General features: G+C 41.7%; 1 protein-coding gene across 1 annotated transcript in view; it reads left to right on the plus strand.

Annotated features, from left to right (window-relative positions):
- The window catches only part of PTPRT (protein tyrosine phosphatase receptor type T), a 594,790-nt gene that overhangs the window by 452,884 nt on the left and 122,805 nt on the right, over nucleotides 1-19,101 (plus strand). The window contains exons 10-12 of the mRNA XM_083446701.1: nucleotides 3,063-3,264; nucleotides 5,820-5,922; nucleotides 18,334-18,607. Coding sequence (XP_083302827.1) covers nucleotides 3,063-3,264; nucleotides 5,820-5,922; nucleotides 18,334-18,607 — 579 coding nt within the window. The remainder of the gene's footprint in view (nucleotides 1-3,062; nucleotides 3,265-5,819; nucleotides 5,923-18,333; nucleotides 18,608-19,101) is intronic.

The raw sequence follows: 19,101 nt of genomic DNA on the forward strand, positions 1-19,101 counted from the left end.
ACACCTTCAATCATTTGGGAGGAGGGGAAAACCTCATAGAAATTCTTGTCTGAAAAAAAACAATAATCAAAATACAAATTATTGGGGACCCACAGTATGATTTACTGGGATCAAATCACACAATATTTACCAACTATGGGGTAGGGTATATTGGACCATGTATGATACATGGCAACTACTGAAATAGAGGGAGTGTTGCACTCTTGCCTAGGTAATGCACTGACACCAGTGAGAAGTTCCCATCTAAGAAATAGCTGGAAAAAGTGATCCAGTTTAGGACTGTCTCAAAAAGCAATCTGCCCCCACCCCCCTGCCAAGTATACACAGATTAGACTCAGAATTGGTGAGCATACTTCACTTCAGGAGATGAAGATCAAGTCAGTTCATATTGGACTCCTCAGTGATCAAATTCTCTGCCACCCCTCATTTGGCAACCATTGGAATTGGATGTTAGAGACGACTCAAGAACCTAAGCATCTGTTTTTTAATACCTTCATTTCTCTTGCAAAAATCTTGCGGCAGGGGATTAATTTTGTCATGGGAAGTAAAATCCCATATGTATTTTTATTAGCACTGTTGCTTGCAGGACAAGGAATGAGTGTTTATTTTATACACCAGCTTGTAAAATTCCATGGCACTTTTTCTGAGCCATGTCCAATAGGCAAAGCATGGAATGCAAAGCCAGGCACTTTTAGATGCCATTGAATTCAATAGGAGATGGTTAAGCCTTTGCATAACACCTTCGTTGATATCAACAGGATGCAAAGGTGCTCACCTTTAGCTGGAATAAATATAAGAAGCCACTTTACACTAAGTCAGAACATTGGCCCATCTAGCTCAGCACTGTCTACACTGAACAACAGCTACTCTCCAGGATTCAGGCAAGGAACATACGCAGAGATGCCAGTAACTGAGCCTGGGACCTTCTGCATGGAAAGCGGGAGCTCTACCGCTAAGCTTCCCATGGGCCACTTAGTGTATTTGTTGCCTGCAGAAATCTCTACATAACAATATGTTTGGCATTGATCAATCGGTAGCACATTTCCTGATTAAATCCATTTGCTTTAGATAATAGAATCAGCCACACTTTGCAACCTTTCCCCATTCTCATGCCACCCAGGTGCATTATTTAACATTTCATACTTTCATATTCAAAGGATTTTGTTTAGCTGTTTGTTTGGCATGCAATATGTTCCTCCTAATATAAAATAGTGGTTTCTTTCCCCCACCCCAAGACTTTCTTATAACCTGTGAACTTGATTTTTGTGAAGCCCTTCATAAAAATTTGAAGGTGTGTGTATATTAACATACATTGATTTATTCACAGTGTTATATTACATATAAGCGAGGATCCTGTAATATCAAGAAAGGTTAAGGGAGCAGTAGAGCGTGGTATATTTTATTGACAGTTCCACCGAAATTGAGCCACCTTTATATTGAATTTGGAACACAGAAAAGAAATTAGCTGGTAAATAAGTCATGAGGTTTACCTCTGAATATGTGTGTACATCTGCACAGTGGCCATTGATAAGTATAATGGAACTTGGACAGAATTTCAAAAGGTGTGCTTTAAGCTTGTAGCTCTCCAAAGGGGTGTTAGTAGCTGCAGCAACATATTTATTCATGAATATTTGCTTGGGTTTGTACTAAAGTGCCTGCTTTCTGAGGTGTATAGCAATTCTGAAAGCCAAGGACAGTGATCAGAAGAGGAGGAGGAAGAATCAAGGAGAATTGAATAAGTGGTCTCTGGCTTGCAGCCGATGCTTTCTCAAATATAGAAAAGCACTGAAATGCATAGCAAAGGTTTATTAAACATTTCACTGTTTTGTATTTGACAAGCACTGTAAGCCAGAGGCCATTTAGCCCTAATGAAACATAATGAAGTTAGGGTTCTTTCATACCTTCTTCTTCTTCTTCGGCAATCACTCGTAGCAGAGTAATATTATCTTCCATAAACATGATTTTAACAGTGTCTGTAAGTGTCTGTGGAGGCCAGTTCTGGATCCACACGTCCTTCCACAGTGGAGACCTAGGTTTCTGGACAGGAGTTGATCACAGTGAAGGTTTTCCAAGCATGCCTTCCTCTTAGCACATTTCTCCCTTTCGTCCCGAGTGCGAGCGTCTTTGAGTCCCATGACACCTTTGTAAAGGCTATTCTCTAATTGGAGTGCTTGCAGGCTAGTGTTTTCCAGTTGTTTGTGTTTATGCTACATTCCCGTCATCAAGACCCAGCATTGTGTGGCCAATGTCCTATGTGAAACATCAGCTATGAAAAGTAGCTGCAAAGGTAGGAAGATACCCACCCCATTGTTGCCAGCTCATTTGAGTTGGGGAGCTTCCTCAAGCTTGGTTAGAAAAGCTTAGGGATTGCTCATCTTCCTTGGTCCTAAAAGCTTTCCTATGCCATACCTGTGTCAGTAGCTCAGAGGCTGCCTAATTCCCCAGATACATACAAACCAACTATTGTATGAGCTGTGGTTGCTACTGGAATGGGGGGGGGTGTCAAATAAGACACTTTGGGGGTGATTGCAAAGGTTCAAGGATCTTGCTTTACACAGTCCCAGTCAGATGTGAGTTTTTTAGATAAACAACTTTCAATCCATATATCAAAGCACTATGAAGTGGAACATTTGTAATCTAATTAAGATTGATAGCGAGATCGCATGTTACCAGACCAAACTGGTCTTGGATATCTATGAGACGAGTAAATTTAGCAAAAAGCTTTGGGTCAATCTTGAGATTTATTGATAAATAGTATCATTTTCTGATGTTTCCCATTAACCTGCTAATATGTTGCAAATCACTGCCAAAAAACAACAATTAAAAAATGCCCTGTGACATTTACTATAGCATGTACAAACGGTGTAATTATGATCTGATGAGAAGAGCCGCTGGGTGCCAAGTTATCTAACTTAGGACAGTTGCATTCGTATCACATCTGCTGTATAGATTTTTCCAGGCATTCTAATTGAAAGTTAGATCTTTATGGGAATAGGAAAGGGAATTAGTAAAACATTACAAAATTACACAAGGCCTCTGATTTTCTCTTTCCTTCATTTCAGATTACATACAAGGCTGTTGGGTCCCTAGATCCCACCGCTGACCTGTCTAACCAAAGAGGGAAGGTCTTCAAACTAAGGAATGAAACTCATCATCTCTTTGTAGGGCTGTATCCAGGGACTACTTACTCATTCACCATCAAAGCCAGCACAGTAAAGGGCTTTGGACCCCCCATCACCACAAGGATTGCAACTAAAATTTCAGGTACTATACTGCAAAGAAAAGAGAGATTTCAGTTTTCACAGGGGTATAGCCAGTGGGGTAGTCCTTTAGAAACTCAAAGCTTGGGTTTTGTATTCAACTGGGGATAATCTGGGGAAAATACAGGCTTTTAAGCCAATGTTGGTTATACTCAGAGTAGACCCACTGAAATGATTGACATCACTCACTTAGGTCCATTAATTTCATAGAATCATAGAATCATAGAATCATAGAATCATAGAGTTGGAAGAGACCACAAGGGTCATCGAGTCCAACCCCCTGCCAAGCAGGAAACACCATCAGAGCACTCCTGACATATGGTTGTCAAGCCTCTGCTTAAAGACCTCCAAAGAAGGAGACTCCACCACACTCCTTGGCAGCAAATTCCACTGTCGAACAGCTCTTACTGTCAGGAAGTTCTTCCTAATGTTTAGGTGGAATCTTCTTTCTTGTAGTTTGTATCCATTGCTCCGTGTCCGCTTCTCTGGAGCAGCAGAAAACAACCTTTCTCCCTCCTCTATGTGACATCCTTTTATCAGTGGGTCTACTCTGAGCGCAAGTTGGATACAACACTCAGTTTCTTTATATCTGCTCTAGCAGTGAAACTAGGGGTACAACAAACCATCTAGCACTGTCAAGGCTAACAAAGAACTAGTCTCAAAGGAAGCTCTTCAGCATTTGTGAAATGTGGTTTTTTCTCCCCCCAGTCAAGCACTGCTTCCTAGATCCATTTACCATAAGCCAGGGATTGCTCTTGAAAAGATGCAAAGCATACACTCTATCACTGAGCTTTGTGCAATCTCAGTTTTCACCTGCGGAAGCTCCTAGTGGTAAATGTCTTTGAGATTTATGACTAAATTATACTAGTAGATGAAAAATGTTTGCATTTTCACCCAGCGAGGTGGCATGGTAATACTACCTCCCTAAACATTGGATATTATGAATTATAAGTGATTGCCATATAGAACTCATTGTGCAAAACCTTTTGCCCATCCCCAGCCACTTTCTGCTTAAAACATTTTGTGATTGGGGCTCATGGGTGCTTTTCTTTTGGGGTGTAAATAAGAGCATGAATATTTCTTCCTGGCTACTAAGAAGGCTTAATCCTGGTTGTGGCCTGTGTAAAGTTCTGTTAATATCACTCCAAGCTGTGTTTAATACCATAGGTGGTTTGCTAAACATATGGGGAATGGAGCCTTGTGGGTTCCCATTACATGGATCCCATATAGTAAGGGATGCAACTCTGCGGTGTGTTTAAAAGTCCAGCAAGTTTTAATTGTAGAACTACAAATTCCCTTAATTGCATCACTCTACTACTACAGTTTTACATTTATTGTACAAATATGTATGTGGATAGAGGGGGGAGAGATGGGTTTAAGAGATGGGTGAGTAGATCAGCCCCAAAGTTCTCCACAGATTGGCAGCCATAATCTGTCGGTGGGTGGACCACTCATTGGCATCTCTCAGAGTTTCCCTCCAAAGAATCCCAACATGGTGTTTTGATTATCCCCAGTTTATCAAGCTGTTTGGGACTGTAGTACAGGAATTTACAGAATGGCAATATGCTGGAGCCATTCGTTGGATAAAAGGCTCTGGCAAGAGATCAGCTGCAAGACAAGATCTGAAATTGCAGGGAGAGCAGAATAATAAAAAAATTTCTTCCGCATCCCTTAAAAGCATTATATAGGAAGCTGAGTAGAATTCAAGCAAAGAATTGCTTGGTTCCGAACCCCTTTCATTCACGGATGGGACCAACATCCAAGAGAGGAACCCGCTGGGGAAAGGGGAGAAGGCAATTTCTGTCTAACCCTGCAGAACTCAATGCTGTTTTAGAGAGCCCCTCAGCTATTTAGAACAGATTTGTAGGGGGACTTAGTGGGAAGGGAGACTTGGCAGATGTAGATATGAGTGTTCTGTGAGTAGCAATCTGTTTGGGGGAGACTTCTCACAGTGGGAGCCAGCGGCCAATCGGGTGCCTGGGTGGCATGTGTGCCAGCTGCCCGTGGGACGGGGCAAGCCGGGGCAGGATGCTCTGTGGGGCCTCCGAGGAGTCTGCCTGCCTCCTCCCACTCAGCCGCCCAACAGCTGAGGGGGAGGCAGTGGGCGGACCGTTTGATGCAGCGCGGAGTCTGCGGGCGCCCAGGAGAGGCACATGGCTTGGACACACTGCAGGCCCCGCGGTGAGTGCCGCCCAACATTTTGTCACCCCCTTAGTGGTGACACCCAGGGCGGACCACCCCTACCGCACCCTCCTTCCTTCACCCCTGGTAGGGGCAAACTTGGGATCCCAGTCATTTTCCCTTGGAACTTTAAACATATCCAAAGCTATACTAAGGTGTCTTACAGTACTAAGGTTGAAGTCAAGAGTGGCTAAGAATAGCTTAATGTCCAGCTCTTCCTAATTGCTTTAAAATAGTAATCAGGTGCCCAGGTCATCACCATCCAAGAATTAAAATTACAGTGTTGATTCTCAAATGTCAATGTACCGTGACTAGCTTCAAATCTCATGACATGAAAGAGATCATATTTAACCCATGGATATCCCCTCTACTCCACAGCACCATCAATGCCTGAATATGATGCAGACTCTCCTCTGAATGAAACAGAGACAACCATCACAGTCTTGCTGAAACCTGCACAATCTCGTGGGGCACCTGTCAGGTAACATGCGCTTCTCTTCTCAGCTCTCTCTTCTCCCTTCTTTTACAAACATACAACAATACATGCTTTTTTTATATTAAAACACGGCTTATTTTAATTCCACATTTTAGTTTTCAGTGTGGCTAACAAGAATTGCAACGATATTTTTTTTGAAAAAAATGGAAACAACAACCAAAAAAACGCTAATAAGAAAAGCAAAGAAGCAGAGTAAAGCAGTGGCAAAAGAAAGCAAAGGTAGTCCATGAAAAGCCTGGAAGAATAATGTAGCAAATGTCCTTCAGGAGAGGTTAGACAAGCTAAGGGCAGTTCTGTTTCTTCTGGACTTCCTGGACATTGTGTTTCAGAAGATGGAAAATTCTGTTTTGGAGGCATTTGTTTAGCTCTGAGTAAAAGTTTGTGCCCAGTTTGTGGACAAAAAACTGACTCCCCACCACCACCAAAAGTGTATGCGGGAGGAACCACCTACTATAAATATATGTGGAACCCTATTTTACAAACTGAGAGTTTGAAGAATGTGTCCTGTCTAAAATGTTCTGAGCTAGGCAAATCTTCATTCTGAACCACATAATCAACAAGAAGGTTCAGAGAGGACACTAATCTGCACTGGTGCTTTTGCTAGCCATACTTAGCACCAAACCACAGTTTGTAATTATGGATAGCTACTTAGCCATGTATGCCTAAGGACTTCAGTATTTCCAGTGGATATTTTGAACTTTCTGTGAACAGTAGATCCCCATACCATAGCCAATATTTGTATATGTTGTTTCCAACATATGTTGTCAATTTCCAGTTACAGCCATCATGGCCAATAGTTAGGGGTGGAGGGAGAAATACATAAAAATGACTGCACGGCACCAGGTTGGAGAATGCTGGAATATAAAAATATACTTCTTTTTTGTTGTTTAGTATATAGGATGGGAAACTTGTAGCTTTATTAAAAGTAATATTCTCTGGTATAGATACAGTACTGTATAGCAAATGTAACTTTAGCTGACTTTGAGTGATTTTAGAAAGATATTGAAAAAGAGAAAATTCCAAAAAAAAATTAAAAATATTTAACAATATTTTTTTCATATTTCATTTTACCACCTGCTGTCATAAGCGTTGCTATTTTCTTTCTTTTTTATTGAGCAATCTTTACACTCTTCACTTTTTTAAAAAGTCTAATTTACCACACTTTTCCTATATTCAATAAATGTCTCTGTGGAAAAATGAGGCCATTATGAAAACCTTTCTGAGAATACACACACACACACACACACACACACATATACACAGAGATTATTAATTTACCTAGGGTTTTAATAGGTCACAAGATTTTATGGTAACCATATTTGTAATGTATTTTTGTTGGTGTTTGTCCTTTGATGCTATGGCCTGTCGGCTACGCAAATAAAGTCTACTACTACTACCACACATACACATGGGGACACACACACACATTATTATTTGACTTACTATTCTACTTATACAGAGGTAATTGAAATGTCACAAATATTATATACATTCTTTCCAGAGTTTGATATTTCTATTACATTAATAATATTTTCCTCACATATAAGACACGGGTTCTTTTGAAAAGTTAACAAGGGTCATGGAAGACTTTTCTTTCCTCAACCCCTACAAAAGTTTGCATCGACCTGAAAATACACCTCTAAGGAAGGGAATGCAGTAAATAGTTTTTGTTCTGTGATGATGGTGGTATAATCTATAATTTAGCAATTATAAAGTACCTAAAATTATCCAAACACGGTATGTATATTCATTTGGTAATTTCCAAGGCGGCTTCAAAGTGGTAAACAAGTGTAAAAACAATTACAAACACACACAATTAAATACACAATAAAGCAAATTTTCAAAACATTGAAACAAACTACCACAATTAAAATGTACAATAAAACATCCTGTCAAAACAGCACAACAATAAAAACCAGTTACAATATTAGTTAGAAAAATTAAAACAGGGAATTCGAGACAGGGAATCAGGGAGATGCTTATTTAAACAGGTGTGTCTTCAAAATAATTTGACATAGGTGAAAAAACAGTATGAACCAGCAGAATGCCAATAATGATGGGGTTTCCCATATTCCGGCAGGAGAAGCATTCCACCATTCTGATGCCACCAATTAAAACTCCACCTCTGTGCCACTGCAAGCAGATAATTAACCACCAGGCCGTTGCAAAAATAGTGGGTTTCCATTTGTTAGTCTTCATGCCCTTGCCCAACAATGGAGGGGAAGACAGTCTTTCAGAGTTGCTTATATGTAAGTAGGCAGGATAAAATAGTCCCTGCTTAACTCACAATCTAGTAGATGTGATATCAGGGCATAGCTGTCAAGTGTCCCTTATTTGAAGGGACAGTCCCTTATTCCAGCGCCATGTCCCGCTGCTGTCCCTTATTGATGGATGCCCCTTAAATGTCCCTTAAATTTCAAAGGAAGCAGCTCCTCTCCCTCCCTCCCTGCCGGCCAGGGAGGAGGGAGGCTCCAACTGTGTTGCTTGGCTGTGTTGCTCACCCAATAAGAAGTCTAAGAACAACTGGGAGGTGGAGCTTGCATGCCTTGTGTGTGGCTAGTTAATGCAAGCTGAGGGGTTTTTTGAATGCTGGACGCCATTTTGTTGCACGTGCTGCTGCAAACTTTGCAGTGCAAAGCCAGGCTGGGGAGCCATCTTAAGTTGAGGCTGCATAGGCCTTGTGGTGCATGTGATTCAGATTCTATTCAGTTGAACCTCTGGTTACAAAGTTAGTTGGACAGTGTTCTCGAAGCTACCCAGCATGAGTTTGACCAGATTGCAGGAGGACAGGAAAACTGGAGTGCCTGGAACAGGTGAGGCTGCAGGTCCCTTATTTTGGCTGCTGGTCCCTTAGTTTCAAGGCTGCTGGTCCCTTAGTTTCAGATCTGTAAGTTGACAGCTATGCATCAGTGGAAATAAATGAGGAGGGAAGAGGAAGGCAAGCATTGGGTCAGCTGCTCCTGCAGCAGCCAATGGATAGTATTGGAGCCTCAGCTTCAGGATCTGTCCTTCCAGTGAGTCACCACAGAAAAGGCCCATTCTCCTGCTGCATCCCTCCAGGCCTCTTGCAGAGAGGGAACCTGAAGAAGGATTTTAGATTATGATTGCATGGTTCAGGTAGGTTCATATGGAGAGAGGTGAAGAAGCAGTTCTTGAGGATTTGAGGCATTTAAGGCTTTATAGGTCAAAACCAGCACTTCTGAATTGGATTCAAAACTAATTGGCAGCCAGTGCAGTCAGGCCAGGTTTGGTGTAATATGCTCAAACTGTCCTGCTCCACTGAGCAACCTGACTGCTAAATTTTACAGACGGTTTCCAAACTGTCTTCAGTGGCAGCCCCACATATAATGTGCTGCAGTAATCTCTGCTTATGTTCCATGAGAAGTGAGCCCTCCTTGCCACCACAATCCCTCTAGTACAGGCATAGGCAAACTCCGGCCCTCCAGAAGTTTGGGACTACAATTCCCATCATCTCTAGCTAACAGGGCCAGTGGTCAGGGATGATGGGAACTGTAGTCCCAAACATCTGGAGGGCCATAGTTTGTCTGTACCTGCTCTAGTAGGCAAGTGTCAGGCAGACTTACAGAGAGTCCCTACTTGAAAGTCTATGATAGGGGCGGATAGCACAATAAAAAGTCATTTTTGTATCAGACCTAGACATTCAACAGCCTGACTTCCAATGAAAAATGTATCCATTTGCTTCAGAACACCAAGTACATTTTTGAAAACTGACTTGGTGGTGTCTGATGCCTTCCCTGGTTTGGACACAAATGCCCTTTAACAAGAATTTCACTGGCAGAAAACTCTAGCTTATAATTGCCATATAAACCCAGCTCACAAACTCCCATTCCACCGTGCCACTATCTATTATATATGGTAGTTGCATCAAGTATCTTGTGCCTAAATGTTCTGAATGCATAATGAACAATCCAAGGAGTGTGAAACTCCTGTTAAGTAATATTTTGGAGGCAAGTTCATTATCTCCAAGGTAATGTTAGTGTCAGATGTTGATCTTCTAGCTGCTGCTGTAGATCAGATCAAGAAGTAAGCTAAGAATCATTGCATTGTTGAGATTTCTATGCAAAATGAAATTGATATTCACCACTGATGAGGCATGCAAGCAAGAGCTTAGTGCCAGAGCAGGTTCATCATACAGCTCTCCATTAATTTTGAATGACTTCTTCATTCTCTGTTTGTCTTCTCTACCGGGGGGGGGGGTGTACATTTGCTCTATACAACCATTAAACAAATACAGGGGAAATATGTTTACAGAGAACGGGTAGAGAATAGGTAACGTAAAGGTATAGGTGGAAAAGGACAACATGAATTTTCTCTTGTTCTGCATACATCTGTTGCCGTCGATCTGTCGCATACTGATATCACTCAATAGTAGAATCCAGAGCACAGCTATGTGGTTATTCTGAGATTGAACTCCCATAGTGACAAGGGGCAGATGGACACAGAAGGCCTGGCCTGACCGGATGACCCTCCGGGCAAAATTAAGGTGCCCTAGGATCACCTGCAGGACACGGGTGGCGCTGTGGGTTAAACCACAGAGCCTAGGACTTGCTGATCAGAAGGTCAGTGGTTTGAATCCCCATGACGGGGTGAGCACCATTGCTCGGTCCCAGCTCCTGCCAACCTAGCAGTTCAATACCATGTCAAAGTGCAAGTAGATAAATAGGTACCGCTCCGGCGGGAAGGTAAACTGTGTTTCCAAATGCTGCTCTGGTTTGCCAGAAGCGGCTTAGCCATGCTGGCCACATGACCCGAAAGCTGTACACCAGCTCCCTCGGCCAATAAAGCAAGATGAGCACCGCAATCCCAAAGTCAGCCACAACTGGACCTAATGGTCAGGGGTCCCTTTACCTTTACCTAGGATGACCTGCAACTCTTGAAAATTACACTTCACCCTGCTCATCATTAAGCCCTGGTGGTGCCTAGTTTATCTTCAGGAAAGATAAGAGCAGGCTCGAAGAGTTTAACTGGATGCCCCAAAAATTTCACATACCTGAAGGGTCCTTGGGTTTTGTGGGGGGCAGAAGTTCTGGCAGCCCCATTGCCAGCTGCCACCACTGCAGCCTTTATGCGCTCTGCCACACCTGGCCTGAAGTTCTTGTCAAATCTCACATCTTCCCACAGTATCTTATAAGAGTTTGTTTAGGACAGGCATCCCCAAACTCAGTCCTCCAGATGTTTTGGGATTATAGTTCCCATCATCCCTGACCACTGGTCCTGTTAGCTAGGGATGATGGGAGTTGTAGTCCCAGAACATCTGGAGGGCCGAGTTTGGGGGTGCCTGGTCTAGGGGGAGGGGGTGGATCCCATGATCCAGAGCTGCCACGTTATTGGGCCATGCAGCAGTGATTTGCTGTGTGCCAGCACTTTGATTCTCCCCCACTCCTAATTGCGTCATGTAGGCATGTGGTGTGTTTCCTCTAAGCCTTGGATTCTACTCATGGTTTGGAGAGAAACAAACCAGGAACACAGCTATGACTCTGACTTGTTTCATCTCCCATGCAGCACAGTCAGCAGCACGAGAGAAGCAAAATGCTTGTGGGAATTAAACCATAGTTTGCTTATGAGCTATGATTTTATGTTATGTGCAACTGGGCCATTGGCTATTTTGTAGCCTGTTTACTGAATCTGAAGAAATTGCTTTTGAGGTTTTCGCTATCTTCTTGGATTTTCACCATCCTGAAGAGTGTGGTCCCATCTGTAAATTTGTCTTCTGCACTTCTCACCCCTGACTCCTGATCATTTATGAAAAAATTGCTGTGGGATCCAACAGCAGATTCTTTAGATCATGTTGAGAGCCAAGTCTCTGATTAGACAGAGAGTTAACTCTGTGCATCTTTTCAATGCTTATATCCAGGCCACCTGGTTCACAGTGCACCTAGATACATTTGCACCTCAATACAAAGAAAGGGGAGATTACTCAGCTCCACTTCTGCTGCTGTAGACTGAGGCATTTCAGGACTTAATTATACCACAGGTATATAAATTACGGAAACATGTTAATGTTCCCATGATTAAAATTATAGAGGGCCTAATTGAAAAAGCATAAACTGAATTGAAGAATTCATAATTATAGTTTGCTTTGCAGTGTTAATTTTCCACCATAATGAATGCATAATTTCTTGGAACTAGAAAAGGGGGCTGCTGCATTAATGCGTGGGCTGCAGATGGAATGAGGGGATTATCATAAATGCACAGCAAAGATACAAAGGAAACCACAGCGGCAATTATGGCATTTCAACCAAGAATTCTTCAATAGTTCCCCTAAAAGCAAAAGCAAGACTTCCAAGAAAGCATGGGATGGGCTTCACATATACAATACCAAATCTAAAATTGAGGATTTTTATATTTGCCTGACTATTCTGCACCCCAAACCATGTGGCCCCTTTGGTAGAAAAATTGAATATTTCAGAAAAATCAGTGAATGTTTATAGGAGAGGTTAAGAATTTATTCACATATATAAATGGCAGAGTTTTTATATTTGTCTTTCTACTTTTGGAAGCACATGATTTAGGTGGGCACATTTAAAAGATATAGAACAGAGCTTGGGGGAGTTTCAGTTAGTCTTTAAGGTTCCAGAAAAGGCTCTCTTGGTTTTGTTGCAACAGACTAAGATGGCTACCCTCTGAAGATCATTCCAATTTCATTTGTAAGCAGGGCCCTTGCTCCAGTATTGGGAGCTGGCCTGTACTAATGTGCAATCAGTTGGGGGGGGGGGTCTTATACAAAATGCATATGCATTACAAATGCGAGGGGCAGAAATTTAGTAGGGTCATATGCTCCACTCTAAATCTTCTGATCTTCCTTACAGCTCTTAATGTTGATCCTATGCCCATTGTATAGGTGGTCATCCCCTTGGTCTTTTGAAATTGTTTAGTCCCCATACCAACAATGCTTTATTCCATTGGCGTGAATCACCTTTTGCCGCATGCCCTGCATATGTCCATTTTAGCTTTGCGGCTTTCCCCACTACATCTGTAACTACATAACACACTTTGTAACACACTACAGGTAATATGCACATATTGGACACCTTAGCTTTCAAGTCTAAGGAAATCTTTTTTATTTTTCATTATAAAGCTTGAGTTTCCCCAAGACTGTTCATGATGGTGTTAGTCTCCTCTTTATTTCTCATAATATAGCTGTTGTTACTGTTGTTGTTGCTGCTGATGTTGCTGCTACTGTTGTTGTTGTTGTTGATTTATATCCCTCACCCTCATCCAAAGAAGTCCAGGGTAGCAATATTACTGTTAGTATTGTGACAGAATAACATTCATTGAAATCAGGTTGTTTAGGCTGACACAGTGTTTGCTTTTTCTTCAAAATACCAGATATTTGACACCTCTGCCTATGAGCTTTGCACATGGAGGATAAGTTCTGGAATTTCCACAGTTGCTATATGCCACATTGGGTTCTTCCAGACAACTTGGCTAGAGCATCTCCAGTCTTTGCTGAGTATTTGTTCTGATTTGTTTGTGGGGAGGTTACACAACAATATGCACTCAGCAATTACAATTCATCCTGATTTGCTTGGGTAGTAGTTGTGCACTTTCCCATTAATTATTCTTCAATTCCAAACTTTTCAGCGCATTTCACTGTCACTTTCCTAACTCCAAAAAGTCTATGTATGTGTATGTATGTTTAAATGGATTGGTCACACCCAGGCAATAGAGCATTTTAATGGTGCAAACTTCAATTTCTGGTCCTGCAAAATACTGACAATCTGGACGCGGCCAGTGTTTTGTCAAAATATGTCATCTACAAAATGTTTTGGGAGATAATGTGAGCTTTGTCCCACATTCCTGGTAATGCAGGCTATGTGAACACAATTTAACATGCTGTATGGATGATAAACTCCAGTGTAACATTTTCATGCATATTGATCCATATGAATCATAACATAAAGCAGCCTCAGGGGTTTTAGTGTGTTGCATACATATCAGCTCTTGTCCTTGGATATTTCCTTGTCACTCTGAAATAAAGCATTGGGTACCAAAAAAAAGACTAGAAGATCCCAGCCAACAAAAATCTGCTTAATGCTCAATGACATGAGCACCTTTTGGTTGCTCTATTTTGCAAATCAAATGAATAACAGGTGGTTCACAAGGGGAAAGGCACCTCTAAATCCACTAGCATAGCTCCTCTCACAGCAGGTCGTAGCTGTAGACAGTCATTATCTTTAATCTGCCAGCAAGGAGTAACATTGAACTGGAATGATAGGGGCCATGGAGGCAGCAGCTATTATGCCTAATCTGTGTTACAAGGCAGGTCAGGTTTATGGAGAAGACTGTGATGTTAGAACATGCAAACTTGAGATGTCCGCTGCTGCTTCTCAGTTCTCTCCAGGTGATTTTGATGTAGAAAAGTGGAGCAGGAAATTTTATGCTACACTACAAACATGTATTTTATGAAAAGCTATATAATTTCACTCACCTCGTGTGTGCCGTACACAGGTTCAGGTAAAATGAATGTGTAGAGAGAAAGGTGAGCATTAAATTCACCGCCCCTGCTTCAATTGATCTCAGGTGATTTCCCCCTTCTGCTTCAGCCCTGTATGACACAACCTACACTGTTCCCCAGGTCACCCACAACATTGTGCAAAAGCTTTCAGGGGGTTGTGGGTTGGGGAAGAGAAGGAAAATGCTGCTCTCTAAGTTGCCTTCTGCTTGCAGAACACTGACTACACTTTATTTTGTTTTCCATTTTTATTTCCTAATCTTACCTGATCCAAATTTTCATTGCCCCATTGAGCTGCACTATTAATTTATTATGATAAATTTACTTGGGGTTGACTTGACTGTACACATTTCTCTGAAACGGATTACACATCCCACTTTGTCTGCTTGAAATCCTTGAGTAGATTGATCAAAGATAGCAAAAGAATTAGAAAATTGCATGAATGCAAATTACTCTGAATACCTTGCCACAATTTTAGAAATAGGCATTTGAATAGCATTTCTGAGCATCTCAGCAAAATGGTTGTTGCATTTATAACTAGATTTCTGACATAATCCAGGTTTTGAAAACTAGGAAGTTCTTTATGATTACCTGTATAAAAATCTCCTTTAGTTTGAAAGCTTTTTGACTGATTCTTTATGGATTAATTTTATTCTTGAGAGGAATCAGGGTTGTTGGGATTAGAAGAGTGTTTGTATAAAGGAGGGAGTTGTAGATCTCTGACCCCTCCTCCCCTGAGGAATATACACTTTAAAAACAATTTTTGAGCACTTTTTCTCCCAGACACTTCTGTTTTAACTCCAAATTGGGCTCTTTTAGTTTATAATGTGTTCTCAGTGGCTCCATTATGCAATTTATTTCATCATTTTTAAGAATGCTACATGACTAATTGAACAGTTATATCTTAAAAGTCCAAGCCACCCTCTGAAGACTAAGAGTTTGTAAACTCTGTCGAGGTTTCTTTGAAAGGGACTTCAGTTTCATAAGTTTGCCCTGCAGGCTGCTTAGCTTTCAGAGCCAAAGTAATTTGTCCAGTTTGAAGGATTATAATGTTGGAGTATTCCTTACAAGTAGGAAGCCAAGACTCATTTTGTAAAACATTATTTAATTGGAATTTTTGTTTGTACTGCATGCATTGGCCTGTTTCAGAGTGGCAAGGATATGCACATTAGCAGGGAATGTTTTTTGGAGTAATTGTACTTGACTCCTTGGTAATTAAAGGTAAAGGGACCCCTGACCGTTAAGTCCAGTTGCGGACGACTCTGGGGTTGTGGTGCTCATCTCGCTTTACTGGCCAAGGGAGCTGGTCTTTGTCCAAACCAGAGCAGCACACGGAAACGCCGTTTACCTTCCCACCGGAGCTGTACTTATTTATCTGCTTGCACTTGACGTGCTTTCTAACTGCTAGGTGGGCAGGAGCTGGGACTGAGCAATGGGAGCTCACCCCATTGTGGGGATTTGAACCGCCAACCTTCCGATTGGAAAGCCCTAGGCTCAGTGGTTTAGACCACAGTGCCACCCACACCCCTTGATAATTAGGACCTGTTAAAAACAGGTTGTGTCTGAGCAACACATTAAACTGGAGTATAGAATGACATAAAGAAGCCTAAGGAGGCAATGGGCTCTTGTGGAGGATTCAACTATCTTGGTTACTAGTTATGATAGCCCTGTTACCTCTATTAACAGAGTCAGCATGCTTTTGAGTTGCTGGGAATCACAAGTAGGAGAGGATGATCTTGCTCATGACTTTGTTGATGGGCTTCCAAAAGGCATTTAGCTAGCCACTGTAAGAACAGAATGGGCTATTCAGAAGGTCTCTTGCATTTTCTCATCACTGCTTTTATTATTATTTTAGCTTGCCTTAAAAAAAAAAATAATTTTTTTAGACGAGTATGTCACAGAATAATATAAAGGAGACAATGATTGTTCCAACAAGTGAGCTACATGTTCAGATTCTTTTTCTTGCTTTAGCTGCCATTCCATTGTTTCCTACAATAACATTGGCGAGACATTACTCGAAATGTTTTGGGCCCGTCTTCCTGCCACAACAAGCTTCTGAAAGCAGCTAGAATGATGGGCTACTGGCTGTTCCCAGGCCTTCCATCGATCTTTCCTGTCTAACGAGACAAAGAGCCAGCCTCATATAGACAGCTGAGGGCAGCATATATGAATACTCTGATGAGAAGAGAAGCGACTTGCAGTGATACCTTTCTCTTTGTCAAATGGGCGACTAGTGTTAAGACTCAAGTATGTCTGCCTCCGCTGCCAAGTCTGAGAGCTGTAGGAATGACAGGGAGAACAAGACGCTCTGTGGCTACATTCACATGGCAGTTTATTATTATTTCCTGTCGTTTCTCTAACTTAATTTCCACAGTATAGTTGAACTTTTACACTGTGTAAAAGCTGCTTCCAGAAATATAACAGAATATTGTGCAAGTTGTTGTTGCTGTTGTGGTGGTGGTGGTGTGTGCTGTGTCTTTCTGCAGTGCTGCTGTTAAATATGTATTGGCCCAAATGTACAGTGGTGCCTCGCAAGACGAAAAGAATCCGTTCCGTGAGACTCTTCGTCTAGCGGTTTTTTCGTCTTGCAAAGCAAGCCCATTAGCGGATTAGCGTTATTAGTGGTTTAGCGGCTATTAGCGGCTATTAAAGGCTTAAGGGATTCGCGGATTAGCTGCTAAAAGGCTATTAGCAGCTTAGTGCCTTAGAAAAAGGGGGTGAGGAGCGAAAAAAAAACCCCAGGAATCGCAAGACATTTTCGTCTTGCGAAGCAAGCCCATAGCAAATTCGTTTTGCGAAGCACCTCCAAAACGGAAAACCCTTTCGTCTAGCGGGTTTTCCGTCTTGCAAGGCATTCCTCTTGTGGTGCACCACTGTACAATCACATTATCTTTTTGCATTCTCTGATGTATTAATAACACTCACATCTGACAAAGCAAAGTACTGTAACAGACATGCATACTGTATGTGCTTTGATGTGAAATTGCTCTAAAACTGATGGGTGGTCTTTTGAAACTTGACATGACTGCTTACCTTTTTATAGTTGTGTTATTGAATAATTACGCTATTTGCTGGCAACATGCTATAGTTAATAAAAGTTAATTTGAGTTATTTTTTTTATAGCTACTGGCTTGTCTGCACTGGCAACTTGCCTCTGGCTTACTGCTGGAGCTATCGCTCATATCATGTTTTACTACTGATCTTTTGTAAGCCGTTCTGTGAGCATTTTTGGTTACAGAGCAGGGTAGAAATCCTTCACATAAATAAATGATTATCACTGTGGGGTTTGCACTTCGTGAGTAGTAGTTTGGTCGTAATTTGATCAGTTTACTAGTGCATCTTTTGAGATTAGAAATACTGTCCAGTTACATCATTCAGCATTCATTATTGGGCTGTGCCTTGGCAGAACTCGCCCTAGGCTTTCAGGTGAGTGCACCATGTTTCTAGACTATGACATCACATCGCATCACATCCTGGCTGTGACATCTTAGCACATCAAACCTGACAATCCACACTTCTGTTGTGATTGGACCTGGGGTATGGAAGCTGGTTAAAATATTTTTATTTTTATTTATTTTGCTCCTTTGCCTTTTACTTTGACATGTTTCATCCCTATAACTCCAGCCATGCTTCTGGTGCTTTAGGAAAACTAGGAATGTGCTGTTGCCTCCACCATGTTAGACTTACACAGGTATTGGGGGGGGGGGACTTCCATCTGATTTGAGATTTTTCTATAGGCAGATATTTGATTATTATTTAGATTAACATTTTAATTTCATGTACTTTAAAAAATTATTTACTGGATTGGGAATTCTTGGTTTACTCAAACAGAGTCTTTTTTTGTGAAGCATTTTGCTTTGATTACTCACATGGCCCGTTCATCCTCAACTTGTTGAATAGTGCTGTTCTTTCTCTTTCAGTGTTTATCAGCTTGTTGTGAAAGAAGAGAGGCCACAGAAGTCACGAAGAGCTGCCGACATCATTGAGTGTTTCTCTGTTCCAGTGAGCTACAAAAATGCTTCAAATCTCGACTCTCCGCATTACTTTGCAGCCGAGTTGAAACCAGTCAACCTTCCTGTCACACAGCCCTTCACGGTGGGAGACAACAAAACTTATAACGGCTACTGGAATGCTCCGCTTTCGCCACTGAAAAGCTACAGCATTTATTTCCAGGCACTCAGTAAAGCAAATGGGGTAAGTGTTTAACTTTCTGGCTTCAGCCAGCCCCGCAATTGTCATCTCTGGCCTGGCTGGGATGAACTCAGTTCCATCCAACATTTTGTTAAGAATAAATGCTCTGGTTTTCTAAAATAAGATATCAGATGAAAACCTTATAACACTATTAGTTTTTAAGGTGCTGCAAGGCTGCAGTCATATTTGCACCATACATAGGAAGTGCATGGCTTCCCTCAAAGTATCCTGGGAACTGTAGTTTATCCCTGACAGAGCTGTAATTCCAAGTACAGTGGTACCTCAGGTTAAGTACTTAATTCATTCCGGAGGTCCGTTCTTAACCTGAAACTGTTCTTAACCTGAAGCACCACTTTAGCTAATGGGGCCTCCTGATGCCGCCGCGCTGCCGGAGCACAATTTCTATTCCCATCCTGAAGCAAAGTTCTTAACCTGAGATACTATTTCTGGGTTAGCAGCGTCTGTAACCTGAAGTGTATATAATCTGAAGCGTATGT

Source organism: Podarcis tiliguerta (assembly GCF_965153285.1).
Source record: "Podarcis tiliguerta genome assembly, chromosome: 6".
In the NCBI taxonomy this organism is placed as follows: domain Eukaryota; kingdom Metazoa; phylum Chordata; class Lepidosauria; order Squamata; family Lacertidae; genus Podarcis; species Podarcis tiliguerta.